The 15,862-nt window shown below is 40.9% G+C and overlaps 1 protein-coding gene across 1 annotated transcript in view; it reads left to right on the top strand.

Moving 5' to 3' along the window:
- ARID1B (AT-rich interaction domain 1B) overlaps positions 1–15,862 on the top strand; it is a 434,326-nt gene that overhangs the window by 391,530 nt on the left and 26,934 nt on the right. The window contains 3 exon segments of the mRNA XM_055311882.1: positions 6,127–6,236; positions 6,969–7,127; positions 13,078–13,287. Of these exon segments, the coding sequence (XP_055167857.1) occupies positions 6,127–6,236; positions 6,969–7,127; positions 13,078–13,287 (479 nt within the window).

The following is a 15,862-nucleotide window of genomic DNA, read 5'->3' on the forward strand; positions in this document are numbered from 1 at the left end:
TCTAATTTAATAGTGCCATTCCTTGATGACGTCTCTTTAAAAGTATCTGGAAGAGGAAGAAAGAGAAGCTATTGACAAAATTGAAGGTTTTTAAATAAATAGAATAGCTCTTCTTGATACTGGTAGTTCATCCCAGCGAGGTGGGTGTTTTTACATTTGAGATGAAAGAGGAATGCTCTTAAACAGTCTATTTGCCAGAAGCTTCCCCTTCCCTTCTCAGCACTGTCCCAGGTAATAGTGTATTTGGGTTATGACATTATGTGTTTTGTCTGGCTTGCTGAAATAAAATTACTTCAGAGCATTGAAACTACACAATAAATTTTCACCTACTATTAGCAATACTCATTTTTCCATTTTTCCTTTGGACCCCAGAACCACAAAAATAACCAACCACAAATAGGTGGCACTGTGCCCTGCCTAAGAAGATTTGTGTTCCCAAGGAATAGCCAATTTAATGGAGATTCACAGGGTTTCTTTTTATTATTATTATTATTATTCAGATAATTCAGCTTTTCATTATTTCATACAGAGGAAATCTGTTCGTTGAAAAGCTGGTTATCATCACAGTCTTTTGTATGGGCTAGTATTATTCTTTTATTGCATTGTATATTTTGAAATATTGAATTTTTAGACCTACTTATTTAGACACATATTGAGTTAATTTAGACATTTATCAAAGTTTTTCTACACATTTATGTGATTTTATTCCAACTCTGTAAGTCAAATGCTACCTGGTAGAAAGTAGTCATCTAGCTAGCACATCCGAAGAATATTGATGATTTGGCGTATATTGTGTATCTATTGATAGGCACACGCCAATCTGCTATCACTCTGTCACAGTCTCTGGGGGAAACAGGAATAACAAAGGAACTCGGAATGTTACTGAGTGGCTCCTCATGATTTTGGTCTGAGGATGTCCTCTTGACTTTTTCTAGAGTTTGAGCCAGAAATGGCTTTGATCATCATCACTTAAGTCTAGTGGTTTGAGCATATGGAGATTAATTACGAGTGATAACAGCCAAGCATTTTCTCTGTCAAAGGACACTTTTGGAGAAAGGGAAGATAACACCCATGATGTCCGGGGCTGGCAGTGAGATTTGCTGAACCTCAGTTAGCAGCTTATGCAACTGGCATTCCAGCATCCTCCTTGTGGAGTTCAGACAGTTGTGCTGTAGACGGGGTACCAGGGCCAAAAAACGTCTTCTCGTGTAGTGACAAATGGTTACAGGCTTCAGTGAGCAAGTAATTATTCAAATGGAGTCAGTGTGAGTATGAATGTGACAACTATTTCTTCATTTTAAGATGCAGGGGAAGTGGGGTGCTAAGCAGTGGGGGGATTTTTTCCCCTCTAAAGGAGCTTTCTTTAAAAAAAATTATTTGCATTAAAAGATTAGAATTATGTAATGCTATGGGCAAAATTATATCACATATAGCCTTGTCAAATAGACCCTTTTATAATACTTGTGTTATTAGTTACTTTATACTTCGTGTTTCCTTTCATAATATTCATTAGTCGTGTACTTGTCTTTGTATAAACCACCACCTTAAGGAAGACCTCTAAATTCCAGAAAGCATATCTACCATCTGTGGTTCTAAGTTCGCCTCGCTGGAAGGCACTCTGCAAAATGCAGTGCGGTTCCATCAATATAATCTGCAGATAGCAAATGAGCAGCCATGTAGTCAGGCCTTCCTCTTCTACAAGAGCCCGGTCAGATTCCAGATCTTTCTGCCAACCTAGCCCTGCCCCATCCCAAAAGCATCATCCTATGGATGTCCTACCAGTATGAGGCAGACTAGCTCCATTAGCCCTTAACAGAGAAAAAAAGCGAGCTCACTTCCACACTATCGACAGTTTCTTTCAATGTTTTCAAAAATCGAGAAACTTGTGTCACCTGGAATGCTTGTTAAAACTACAGATCTCTGGGGCCCAGTCAGAATTTGTGAGGAGTCCAGGAATCTCTGTTCCTCACAGGTTCCTCAGATAGGTTTCATATGTGTCTATGCGAAAAGAACCTCCCACTTAGAGGTATTTCCTGGCAGAAGTGCTGCCAGCTTTATGTGGCATTTGCTCTTTCAAAATTAAAACAAAAATTACAAAAAATAAAAATAAAAGGGATGCCTAGGTGGCTCAGTGGTTGAGCATCTGCCTTTGGCCCAGGGCGTGATCCTGGAGTCCCGGGATCGAGTCCCACATCAGGCTCCCTGCATGGAGCCTGTTTCTCTCTCTGCCTATGTCTCTGCCTCTTCTCTCTCTCTGTGTCTCTCATGAATAAATAAATAAAATCTTAAAAAAAATAAAAATTTTAAAAAGATTTACAAAACTATGCCTAGAATATAGATCCTCCAAGTGGATAGATGCTTTATTGAGACTTTAGGACCTTTCACTAAGGAAGTTTTAGATCTTTAGCAACATTGCTGGTGGCTGGTTGTCTAAGTAGTTTATAAAGATTGTTGGGCTTTCTGTTTGCTTGCTTGCTTGAAGTTCATGAATTGAAGTGAACTGCTGTCCTCCCCACCCCCAAAGATAGAGAAGGTGCAATAAATTATGAAAACCGTATCTCTTCAAGTGGGAAAAATGGATGCTGGGACTATGCCAAGTATATTGGTAGCTCTGGGCTTCGTCTGGAGCTGGGGCTTTCTTGAGAGCATCAGTCTAGCTGGCTGGAGACGGGAGCTGGTTTCCTCAAAGCAGCAATGCATAGCAAGAGTACTGGTTTTGTTCAGGTTGCATGTTTCCTTGGGATGCTGTAACAGAGAGGGCACAGATGGAAATTACAGTGTGGTGCATCTCACTGGCAGTGCCCTTGTGGAGGTGTGTCGGCACACAGAAGTGTCAGAGGATGCTTTCAGGGCCTGGCTGGTCCAGCCCAAGAGAAGTGTTTCTCCAGAGCTTCCCTCGTACCCTTTGAATGTGTTATGTTAACGGTGCTCTTTATATATTTGCATGTATAAAAACGATCATGAATATCTACAGATGTATACACATAGATAGGCCCTTCTGTGTTTTCAGAAACAAGGTATAAAAGATTTTGTGGAGTATGCTGTATTGTTTACCATGAAAAGAACAAACCGAGTGTGTGTTTCTGGTCCCATTTCTCCATCTTCTGGGAATGATTTTGTCGCCTTGTAAGGGAGACTAAGTAAAGAAAGCTGAGTAAGAGTGAATGTTTGAGTTCAGTTTTACTCACACCATATGTTCTTTATGTTCCTTTTGAATATATTAAATCCAGGGTGGAATAGCTGCCTTAGGACCTTGACCCACACTTACTTTAGGAAATCATTCCAGCTCTTAAATTTCAGTTGCAAAGCCAGAGGCTAGCGCTTGAAATGTATTTACAGTACTCACACAGCACTTTCTGCAGGCACGGGTTCTTTACTGCCCCTTTTTATGTCTGAACTTTACATACTGGATTACTGATGTCAATAGGAGAAAGAACAGGGCCTTGATTTAACACATCCTTACAATAGTGGTGGTCTTTCTCTTCTGGGAAAGGAGAAAAAAAAATAGTGCCCCTGGAGTGTCATTGGCCCTGGGAGGCATATAGCTCTTTGCGGTGACTCATTGAGAATTCTGGTAAGAAGTCAAAAATAAGCATTTCAACAAAAGGACCAGCAAAAGCCACAGTAAGGAAAGACCTTATGATCCATTTAGTAAAATAAAATTTGCAGTGTAAGGCAGGAGGACTAAATAAAACTGTTACTCTCAATCCTATCCTGATTTATCTCTCAAAATAATAAAGCAGTGCTACTTTTGACAGTTTTTATATTTGCAGACCCTAAGTGCCCATTTAAAAATATATAATAAAGAATGAAAAAGTTTGGGGAATTTCAAACCAACATATATGCTTACATTCACCTGAGTCTGATTTTTAAATCAGTATAAATTAATTGTCCTTAATTAGAATAATACATCTTGGCCTACTTCTTTATGCTTAAAAATTGTTTTTTTGTGTATGTTAGCACATTTAATGCACAAACAACAAATATTACTATTTTCTATCTTTCAACAGTAATATTTAGACATGACTTATCACAAATACTGACAGAACTATTCATTGTAACCTTTGAAGAAGCAGGCTTTCCCAGAAGCCGAGAGTCCGTGACTTTGCCACTTCCTCGGTTTGTGTGGCTGTCATTCCTTTGAACCAACTCTGTGAATAACCAGCAAGGACATGTGGACTTTGATAAAGTAGCTCCTCTTTCCATACTCGTCCCGCTCTTTTTTCCTTCTGTTCCTCTAAAAAGGGTGTTTCTTAATGCATGGATTTACTAATTCCTACAGCGCTAGACCCCAGAGAGAAGACTGCACGAAAGCGACCCACTGCTCTGAGCGGGGCGGTCCTGGTGCAATCTCTCTCAGCTGCTTTTCTGAGGTTTCACACATTCACAAAAATAACAGCATTTTTAGCTGATCCCAATAGATTTTTCTCTGCAGCTGCATCACTTGAAAAAGCTTTTTGTTCCAGTTCTTAAAGTCTAAGTATTGAAAGTAATTTGGAAAAAAAAAAAAAAAAAGGAAAGAAAAACATCCCAATTATGATTTGTGTGCGTGGTGATGACTTCAAGGGCTTACTGGCTGCAAATGGGCTCTGAAACCCACGCCAGTGTGCCCGCGGAAGAGCCGGGCGCTTCCCAGGGCATCAGTGAGCGCGCTGCCGGACTCCTGGGCACGTGGCAGGGTCGGCTTTTTTGGCAGGACCTCTGGTCTCAACCTGCAGTGATGCTAACGATATTAGCAAATTAGCACCACAAAGCTTGCCAGCTAATTCGCCAGAGCCCTGCTCACTCTCTCACTGCTGTAATTAAAACTAATTATTTTCTAAAACATAGTAATACATGAATATGTGCAATAATCATTTTGTAGTGGGCAATCTGTGGAGCCTTTTTTAAAGCTGCCTCTTTTTTTTTTTTTTGGCACATTATGCAACATGTGCACCGTCTCGGTTCAGCCAACACTTTTGTTTGCAGAATGTAGAATGGATCCTGTTCATAAAACCTCAGGTTTATTTTATTTTGAAATAGGAATGTTTTCTGGCTTTCACTCATTTACAAGGCTCTTAATTCTCTCTGCTCTCCCTTGTCTGCTTCCATCTCTCCTCACACATCTGTTTGGTGTCGCGCTCCCAGCCCAGTGCTGCGCAGATGGTTTTCACAGTGGGGTTCTGTAGACATTCAGCTGCTATTCCCTGGATGTCTACGCCGATTCCCTACTGTAGCCTTGTTCTTCTTTAAAGAGAAATCCAAACCCTTATTTTTAACTCAAAAATGTCCATCCATACTCGTAAATAACGCGTATAAATCAATCGTTCTCTGAACCTTGCATTCTAAATCCTAGATGAGCTTGACTGAGTTTTCTGAGCCTTGAGATGGAAAATGAGTTTTGCCAGGAATTGGAGCGTTGACTCTGGAGCTGGTGTGGGTGTCCGACCTGGACATTGGAGCTGCTGCTGAGGATTGATAGATGTACACCCAGCACCACCCTAAAAGGAATCCAGCCACAGTGCAAAATAATTAGAAGTCCTTTCCTTCAATAGTGACTTTTGAGGATTGTTTTGGAAGTCATTGGTTCCGACTGTTATCCATTGCTGCAGACTAGGCCACAAGCCATAGATAAGACTTTCGGGTGAAAACAATATAAAATGTCACATGGTTTTGCAAACAGTAGATCCTGAAAATCTAGGAAATTAGGAAAGCACGAAATCTACCAGACACCAGGTAGTACAAACACACACCCAGTATTTCCTTTCACACCTGAGGAGCATTTTAAACGATGGACTGATTCCTGCTAGTCACCTACTCTACTTAAGCTGTAGTGATCTTGAAAAACACAATATTGATAAGAGTTGACTTTCAGTGGCCCCAGTGTTGAGTAAATGATTGGGGGGGGGGGTGTTTGTTTTTAGGTTTGGTTTTGGTTTGGTTTGAAGTTACACAAGGACTGGCAGAATGACGTGCTGTGTAGATCTCAGAAGACTGCGTGCTCAGAGTACAACTCTCTTCTTTTTCTTCTCTTCCTTCAAGGGAAATGCAAGTGTCCCATGCACCACTCAGTAACTTGTGTTAGCAGGAGCACAGCCCGATGCATCACATGTATAATCCTAAACTCTTTCTCCTGTTTTCGATTAGCATCTATGGGTCTTGCAGATATGATGTCTCCCGGGGAATCCAAATTGCCCATGCCTCTCAAAGCCGACGGTAAAGAAGAAGGCGCTCCGCAGCCTGAGAGCAAGTCGAAGGTACTTCCTTTCTCCTCTGCACGTGGTGTGGGGTCTGCCTCGCTGAAGCTGCCATGGTGTTCTGTAGTCACTGGTGTCGGCCTCCACTTTTGTTTCCACTTGGTTTCTTCTCCTCTGCATGCCTCCATCTCGTCCGCCGAGTTTGTAGCTCTCCCTTCTTTCCCCACCCCTCCATGGTGTGGATCTGAAAGTTACTAGTTCTTACGGCATTTAACTCCTGGTCGTGGGAGAGGGGTGGAGGGACGAGCCCCACCGGAGAGAGTTGCTCTGGGGGTGGGGAGAAGTAGGGGGTCTTGCCTGGTTTTGATCCTTGCAGCCATTTTCTCTGCCTTCAGTTTATAGCTTCCTGTTTTGGCCGCCTCAGCAACAACAACATACTTAATATTTTGCTTTCCTGCCTTATTTGATAAATAAGGTGAACAGCTTTTTTTTTTCCTTTCTTTCTTTCATACGGGGTAACCCATGCTTAGCATTCCATGTAAGCTTGAAGTAAGCATGGTGGCTTAGTGGCCTTATCCAGCATCCGGCAAACTTACCAAGTTATACTAATTAAGAATGTTGTTTTAATACCTTTCTATGTGTGTGTTTCTGTGTGTGTGTTTGTACATGTCTTTATATATATATCCATTATATATAAAAATTAGTCTGTTAAACTGGATGTGCTTTTTGTTAATTTAAATAAAGTTTGCCCTACCTTTGTCATTTTTTTTTTTTTTTATTCCTCTACCACAGGATAGCTACAGCTCTCAGGGTATTTCTCAGCCCCCAACCCCCGGCAACCTGCCAGTCCCTTCCCCAATGTCCCCCAGCTCTGCTAGCATCTCCTCATTTCATGGAGATGAAAGTGATAGCATTAGCAGCCCAGGCTGGCCAAAGACTCCATCAAGCCCTGTAAGTGGCTCTGGTTTTTTGTGTGTTTTTTTTGTTTTTGTTTTGTTTTTTGGGGTTTTTTTATAATTAATTAATTCTACTTGAATGCTTGCTTATTTATTTGTTTTATAAGACTTTTTCTTCATAATTTATCCATGAAAGGGTTTTCTTGATAATTAGTAACGAAATGAGTAAAGTTTGTGTAAATCATAGACGTTAATTTCTGGTAATGAAACTGCTAGTCTAAAGCAGCAGCTCTATCTGAAGCATGTGGTTATGTCACTGGGTCCAAATTCCTTCATGCAGTGACTTTGTTCAAATGTCTGATCCATTGTGCACTTACAGAAGATCTTTAAAACAAGTTACTTCTCCATTTACATGGGAACTAATAGCAGCCATGGAATAAATGACAAATTTGGCCTTTGGCCTGAATCTTTCATGGGCTGTTGTATCTGAAACATCTTATTTTAAAACTGCCTACCTGAAAATAGAGATATTGCAATCTGGGCACAGGTTAACATAATACCAGCCCTGCTTTGTTTCAATCCACCTGTCAGAAATTAACAGAAAAGTTGTACAAATGTTACTGCATGTGAATATTTGGAATGCTACTTTGGGATTAATAATATGTACCTACATTAGAATCAGTTGAGATAGAAAAATTACATCTTGCACAAGATTGCTGATCATCTTGAAATTAAGTGTTGATTTCCATATGATATGTTAAAAAACAAAAAATGGTAGTGTACCTATGAGGGAACTTTTTTTTAGCTTCAGTGTTCTGTCCATAGAGCTTGGTCTTTATTTTCCTACTGAAGAGATTAATTCTGTGCCATTAAAAAAAAAAAGAAGAAGAATAAGAATGGTGCTGTAGTAACCTTTATTTTACATTCATATAGGGAATCAAAAGATCTGTTTAAAAAAAAAAAACCTTAACATGCAATTACTTGCCAAGAAGGTTTAATTAACACGCTAATTTTTGTAAGACGACGTATTGAAGAGTACAGTTCAGGAAAAGCAGGTTCGAGGGAAGAAGACTCTATGTGCAGAATCTGGCAATCTAGTCAAAACCCCAAAAGGAGGCTGCTATTAATTATCCATTCACTGCTTTAAACAGATAGAGCTGAAGGTTTGAAGGGTTGGTGGTTCCAGTAAATGTTTGTAAAATTCATGTGGAGCTCTAGTATAACCAGCATTTTCCTTTTCAGAGGAAGAAAGGGCAATATTCACTGTTACCTTCTCTGTAGACATGTTTCGCTTTTGCAACAACCGAGATGAAATGAAAAATGCTCTAGGGCGGGCTAAGCAGAACTAACAGGAAGGGGGAATGCAACGCCTGCATTTTGATGTCTTTGTGTTATTGGCTTTGAGTCTCAGAAGGCAGCCAACATTACAGGGGTTTTCCCCCGTAATCTACCCTGCTGTTGTCTTAATCATAAGAAAAGCATTTTTGAATCGGCATACTCTCAAGTTAACAGGTGGAACTCAAATTAGAACTTTTCAAAAACACTGGTATGTTGGCTCAGAGGGAAGAATTTCAGAGATTGGAAATAATAATTTTTAATACCTTAAGGTAATAATTAATAATAATTTATGAAAAACAAAGATGACTAATAGATGATCTCTGTATTTAAAAACTCCACCTTACAAAAATAATAAATTAACTAATTAAATAATTAAATAATAATTAAATAAATAATAATTAAATAATTAAAAATAAAAATTCTACTTTGCCATCTCTGGATTTATAAAGATTGAGATATTTATGATCTTATAACTTACTAGTCAAGTTATCTGTGTACAACGAGTCCCGTAGGGAAGAAACTTTTATAAAAATCCCACTTTCCACTTAAGTATAAGAAAAAAGTAAAATGAATTGTTGAATTCCTTTGCTTATTATAAAACAATTATGGTTAAAACTGCATACTCCTTTTCCTTTTTTTCTGAATATTTCCATATACATTATCTCTTCCCATATCATAACCATCTTATGCTTAAGAATTTAAGCTCAGTTGGTTGAGCATCCAACTCTTGGTTTCGGCTCAGGTCATGATCTCAGGGTCTTAGACTTGAGCCCCGTGTCTGGGCTTCATGTTCAGCTCAAGTCCACTTGTCCTTCTCTCTTCCCCCTTTCACTATCTCCCCCCACTCATGCTTGCACACTCTTTCTCTAAAATAAAAAAATAAAGTCTTAAAGAAAAAAATTTACAAGCAGACCTCTGGCTCCAGTGGCAGAGAAGGACAAGAGGAGCTGTGGTTGGAGGGAAGGGAAGAGAGATGGCAGCTCTGTATTCAGAAAATGGCCCCTGTCTTGAATGAGATACTAATTTAGGAAGGGAACCAAAAGCGATTGGAAGGAAGGACCTGAGAGCATCTCTGCTGTCAGATCACTGCTGACATACACAATTTAGGAATATTTAACTGTTCCTTCTGAGACACAACCTCAATTTCTACTTCACATTGCTCTTACCAGCATGTCCTATGAAACCCATCTAATAGTGAGCTTGAAATGGACCCCACAATAAAGATGTTCTATGCTTTGACAGTGCGCTGTGGACCAACGTTGTTTTGTTACGGAACAGTCTAAAATAAAAAATAAACACTTGCACATACGCATATTACCAGGCATATGGTAAAGACTGCTGAAATGTAAATGTGCCTGAAAGATTTGAGGAAAACTGTACTTATAGACTTCATTAAACTGTACGCAAGGGAAACATTTGTGACGCCAGCATGTCCTGCTACAGTCTTTGAGCAATCTCCCTTCCCTTTCCTCAGGCCCATGATGGTTTCTGACACTAGGATATGGTTTTTACAGTTACAAGGTAGCCCCAGTGACCTCGAAGAGTCATCCCATCTTCCCACAGAGCTAGTTGACTTGCCCCATGTTAGTGGGTAGAACATATAATGACTCCTGTCCAAAGGCTACGTGAAAGCCAGTGTCTATGAACCAAAAAAAGTAGTCCAATCAATATCTTATGCTTTTGTTTCTCTCAATATTGGTGATTGGCTAGTAAACAGACCTGGAGGCTGAGAGTGGAGGTAGAAAACACCAGTCAGTCCTAGGCTCCCTCATCCTTTCTCAATGTCCAGCCTGTGTCCATGTTCACTTAGCACCTTGATCACTGAAATCCTGTTTACAGAAATATTTGATTCTGCTCTTAATTCTTACTTGGAGGGTGCCAGACTTCTCAAACCCTTTCTGACCCTTTGAGTGCTCGTTCACAGAACAGATTATATGCCAACTACCTCCGGTGTGCAGTCACTGTTGGCAATTCAAAATCTGCACACCCCCTGCTTTGTGGAACTCGGAGCGTAGTCAGGAAGACGAGGGGCAGACAGGTAATTCCATGCAAAACATACACTTTTCATAAGCTATGCAACTAAGAGCCACCAAGGAGAAACAAAGTGGGTGACAATGATTTAGATGAAGGGGCCTCGGTGCCTGGGAAGCCTCTTCTGGGACCTAACACATCACCTGAGGCCTGACCACTGTCTCTTCATACAGATGCATTTTCCTACTTTATGGTGCCATAAAAATCCTTAAGTCTTTTCTGAAGATCTGATAACTATGCTATGAAAAACAAGACGATTCGATTAAAAACCATCCACTTCATTAACTTTTTCTAACTTTACGAGAACACATTGAGATATGCAGAAATTAAACTCAAGTTTGTTTAACAAAGAAAAGAAAGAAAAGTAGAAATATACATAGCCAAACCAGGCATATTGTTATTTTAGGCCTATCTCAGGTTCTGGGATGCATTCATTTCATAAACGGGAACAGGCATCTGCATGGCCTCACTGCTCAGGTCCTGACTAACTGTCCTTTCAGAAGCCTTCCCCAGCTTTGGAGAGGACCAGGCCAGAAATGGCAGGTGGATTTTACATTCAGAATGTTGGTGGAGTTACTCAAAGTAATTTTAAATTGAAATGAATGCTTTTATTTCTCTTACCCTGAATTGAATGTCAAACTTTCACCTCTCAATTTTTCAGAAATAAAATGCAAGGGAGAGGTTGGTGGGGGTTTTTTATTATTATTATTGATTTCAGGTGATAATGCTTTTTTTTCCTGTTCTTATTTTAAATTTTCATTTTTTAAAAAAACATTGGACCCATTTTTCTATTATTCCCCAAAAGGAAAAAAAATTTTGAACTAGAATTTAGAAACCTCTTCATAATAACTACCCCATTAGTGATGACAAAGCTTCTGGAATGTGGTATAAAATGTGGTTTCTTTTCCTAGTAGAATATTCCTTGGGTATAAGAATATGGAAAGGAAAATTTAAAAACTTACATTTGAAAATATAGTATGTTCCATACTCTGAGAATATATATGGATATATAGTTATATGTATGAATATGTATATATATTTTTAAGCTCTAATCTAAAGTCATTTTTAAATGCCTTACTGTTTAGCCTTGGCATCAGTGTAAATTCTAAAAGATCACACTTTTTTTAAAATCTTGCCACCCTAAATTTTTTATTTACATCAACTTGTGTCACTCATTTTTTTTTGTATTTGATGTAAAGATTTTATGCCTCGATAATTCTAAGTCTGAGTCATAAAATTCCAGCAGCAATAGCTCGGGAGAAGAACATGTTAATTAGGGGAGAAGCTGCCACTCACCAACTTTGTTAGTTTCCTTCTCAGGCATCCTTTCTGAGGTGCTACTTTTATTGGGGATCATTTGCCAAATAAGGTAACCTCAAACTTCAGTGCAGTCATGTTATTTAACCTGCCAAACTTCAGCTATGCGTTTAAAATTGTTAAGCTAAACATAATAGAAAAAGAGTTAAGGAAAACTCCGTCTAAAATAACGGGTATCCATTCCAAATGATAACTGATAAAGACATATGAGGAAATGAAGTCAGTTCTTGTTCCAAGGAAATCTTTATTGAGAATCTAGAAGTGATTTTTCACAATAACCCTGGAGTTGTAAATATTACAAGTACCCAAATTATTGTTACAAATACAGAGACATAAGGAAAAAGACACATTTGGGCTGTGTAGGATTAGAAGTGTTACCTTCCCAGATCACATAATCCATCCAGAAGGTGGGCTTCAGTTATGCAGAAACAGCAACTTTTGACATTTTAGGGTCAGAGATAATTAGAAAAAGACAAGAATTAGAGCATTAGTATAAACCACATGAGCCCATAAACCTGTGTGTGTAAAAGTAAATGTATATTTTTATCCGTAGATGTTCAGGGAATATGCAATAGCACATGTGTTTGTGATTAAAGCATGGTTGCCTAAGAAATCTTTTAAAATAACTCTCTAATAGCCCCTTGCCTTGGCAGAGAAGTTCAAGAAATCTTAAGTAGGGAGAGCTAGTCATCATGAGTAAATACCAAAAGCATAGCTGGCCACTAGTCTATAAAGCTTGCAAATGAGCAAAGAGCCCACACCACTGGTTCCTGGCATTTGTAACCTACCTTATGTTTTTCAGCAAGTCCCGTTATCTGCTTTCCTCTGTATGATTTAACATTTTAACGAAGACCCACACTGGCCATTCTTATTTTGACAACAAGTAAGGATCCATATAGTTTTGAGAGCTCTATAATATTACATACATGTAAAATTTTAAATTCACTGTGATTCTTCTATGAGCTAACACCCTTTTATTTTTAAAAATGACGTGCAGTGTTATTGGAATCATGCCTTCTGGGATTCAGCGCTTATAATCAATCAAGTAAAAAAGGTTTTTGTTTTTTTTGTTTTTGTTCTTGAAGTATATAAAAGGGGGAGTTTGGGCCCTTTCTTTAAAGTCAAAGTAAAGTCTTAATTAAGAAAATGTATAGTTTGTGCCTGAACTAGTAGCCTTCATTCCTAATTGTTGTGTGATAGCAGTAGTTTTTAAATTTGTTCTCTTCCTGTATTTGGTAGCTCATTACTTTCTTCTCACCTTCTTCCCTTTACCCTGTGCCCACCCATACCCCACCCCCAAATGCTCCTCTGGGCACTAGAAGTCCAGCTCATCCACCACTACTGGGGAAAAGATCACAAAGGTGTATGAGTTGGGGAATGAGCCAGAGCGGAAGCTATGGGTCGACAGATACCTTACCTTCATGGAAGAGCGAGGCTCCCCTGTCTCAAGTCTGCCTGCAGTGGGCAAGAAGCCCTTGGACCTGTTCCGGCTGTATGTCTGCGTCAAAGAGATTGGAGGTTTGGCACAGGTGAGGGCATGTGAATGAGTCAAGGAGGAGACACTGCATAAGCTCTCTCTGCAGGTTTCTTTGAATGTGCAGACTCAAATGTTTTTTTTCCCCCAATAAAGAGAAAGCTAAGCCTATGGGATCCAGTCTAAGTGCTACAGGGGGAGCACTGGGGCTCGGGACGCTGGCCCTGCCGACAGCTCGCCATGTGACCTCAGCAGGTCATCATATGGACCTCCATTCCCATCTGTAAAGTGAGACAGTTGGGCTAGATTTTTGTTTAGGTTCCCTGATAGCTCTGGAGTTCTGTGGGCTTTGCCAAGATTCCATAGTAAATACCCCAGAAATGTTTTGCAAGTGACCAAATTGTCTGGATCAGTTATAAATCCAGTTCACTGTTTCCTTCTAGCCAGAGTAATTTATTAGGAAAACTAAGTCCTGTATATCTAATAAGCAAGTCCAAGATACCTGTCCACCAGAGGGCATTCAGCTTCAGGGTTGTGCAGTACCTACCCTGCATTTGCCTGATTCTTAAAGCCAGTGCTCCCTTAATTTATATGCCCTGGGGGCCATGCTTTCCTCACCCTGGTCATGGCTCTGCTTTTAGCCCAAAGTCTAGTTCCGAGGACATGTCCTGCCAGAGGAACGGCAAAAAGGCAAAAAGAGGATCCCTAGATAAGTGCTCACTGTGTGTGAGGCCCTGTGCTTTAAATTTGTTCTGGCTTTGTCTTTCTGAATACCCATAAAATACAGGGACATCAGCCCCACGGAGAGAAGGAAGCTGTAACAAAATGAGGTAGGATCATGTGGCCCAGGGGCACTCAGGCTAGATGTGGGCCAAGCCTGCGAGTTCTAAGACGGGTGCTCTGCCCATCTACCACTAGCTCTGAGGCTACTTCTTCATTAGAATTACCTGGGGAGCTTTAAAAACCTGTCAGTAACCAGGCTTCCACCCAGATCGATGAAAGGAGCTGCTCTGGGCCCTAGTGGTCTACTACATAGTGTGGCACCCTGCACTCCACCCAGGTACCACAGGTCGCCAACTATCCAAGAGTGAGTCACCTCATCCATAAGTTTCACTGAGGGCCCGCCCTGGTTTCAGTGCCGTGTGGCTCTGGGGGGATACAGGAGAGGCCTTTGCTCTCAGCCCTCCCTGAAGTGCCTTATCCCACCAGAGATCTGCAATGTACAACTGAACAAGCAGAGCTTGATTCAGGGCTTTGCAGAAACAGCTGGTAAGTCCTCAGTGCAGATGAAGTGAGGGAGAGTTGGTCCATGGAGGGAGAGCTCAGGATGCACACCTCTCCCCTGCACCTAGGCCCCCCTGACCTCTCCCACTCCATATCTAGCTCTCTGGCCAAGATTTTAGAATCCTCCGGATACTATACACTTGGGTTTCACCCTCACAGAAGTATAGAGGTCTAGACACCTTACTTGGAGTGTCAGCAGTGTGGGTTACCATGTTGGGTCTGCAAGTAAGGCTGTTTGCTCACCCAGCTAATCAGGGCAGTGTGAGTATAGCTGGGATGCACAGCAGTGAGCTACTTGGCCACATTGTCACTCATACCCAATCTTGGTTTCTACCCAGATGCGGTCCTCAGATGCAGTCAGGGCAGGTACTTGCAGCCACATAGAGATCAGTGCCTTGCTTTTCAGGGTGTCCTAGGCAATACTCTGCATATCCCTTCTGAAGCAATTTGCAGGCCTGCTTGTTGCAGCCTGGCATGAAGTGCCAAAAGTGGAATTAAGCATTTCGTGAGCATTCTGAGATTTGTTTATCGTGCACCATTTAGTACTAAGTAAATGGACATAAAGAGCTTTGTGGGAAAGTTTGAATCCAAAAATTGAACATTTCATTAAAAAACCACTGTCCTGGGGATCCCTGGGTGGCTCAGCGGTTTAGCGCCTGCCTTTGGCCCAGGGCGTGATCCTAGAGTTCCGGGATCGAGTCCCGCGTCAGGCTCCTGCATGGAGCCTGCTTCTCCCTCTGCCTGTGTCTCTCTCCGTCTCTCTCTCTCTCTCTCTCTCTCTCTCTCTCTCTCTCTCTCTCTCTCTCTCTGTGTCTATCATGAATAAATAAATAAAATCTTAAAAAAAAAAAAACACTGTCCCCTTAACTCTTACCATGCTACTTAGCAGAAAGCATATCTAAAAGCAGATTATTCCCCAAGTATTTGCAGGTCTGTGTGTTTCCTTAAGGCGTTCAACCTTGGATAACGCTAGCCTAAGTGGGGATCAAAAGTTAATGCCCAGAATCCTTTTGCAGCATTTCAGGATTTCTCTCCTTTTTTTCTCCTCACTTTGCGGCTGTGTTTTCTTCAGTCGGAGTGTTAAGTGGGAACACTGTGTAGTCACCTGTGCCCTGCCCCTTCCCCTGGCTCACAGAGACCCGCCACATTGGCCGGCTGGTGGCCTCAGAGCCACCCAGGGCTGATGGCTGGTGTGGGCTGCCCTAGAGTCCCCTTTGCCCAACACCATAGGAAAGCCTCCTGTGAGAGGAGGGACACGGGCTGGAATTACAGGCTCGGCTTTCTGGAAGCTTGTGGCTGTTGGAAGGAAACAGTGTTTCTCATATCAAAGCTAGAACACTTAAACT

The sequence above is a fragment of the Nyctereutes procyonoides genome, unplaced genomic scaffold (assembly GCF_905146905.1).
Source record: "Nyctereutes procyonoides isolate TBG_1078 unplaced genomic scaffold, NYPRO_anot_genome, whole genome shotgun sequence".
NCBI classification, from domain to species: Eukaryota; Metazoa; Chordata; class Mammalia; order Carnivora; family Canidae; genus Nyctereutes; species Nyctereutes procyonoides.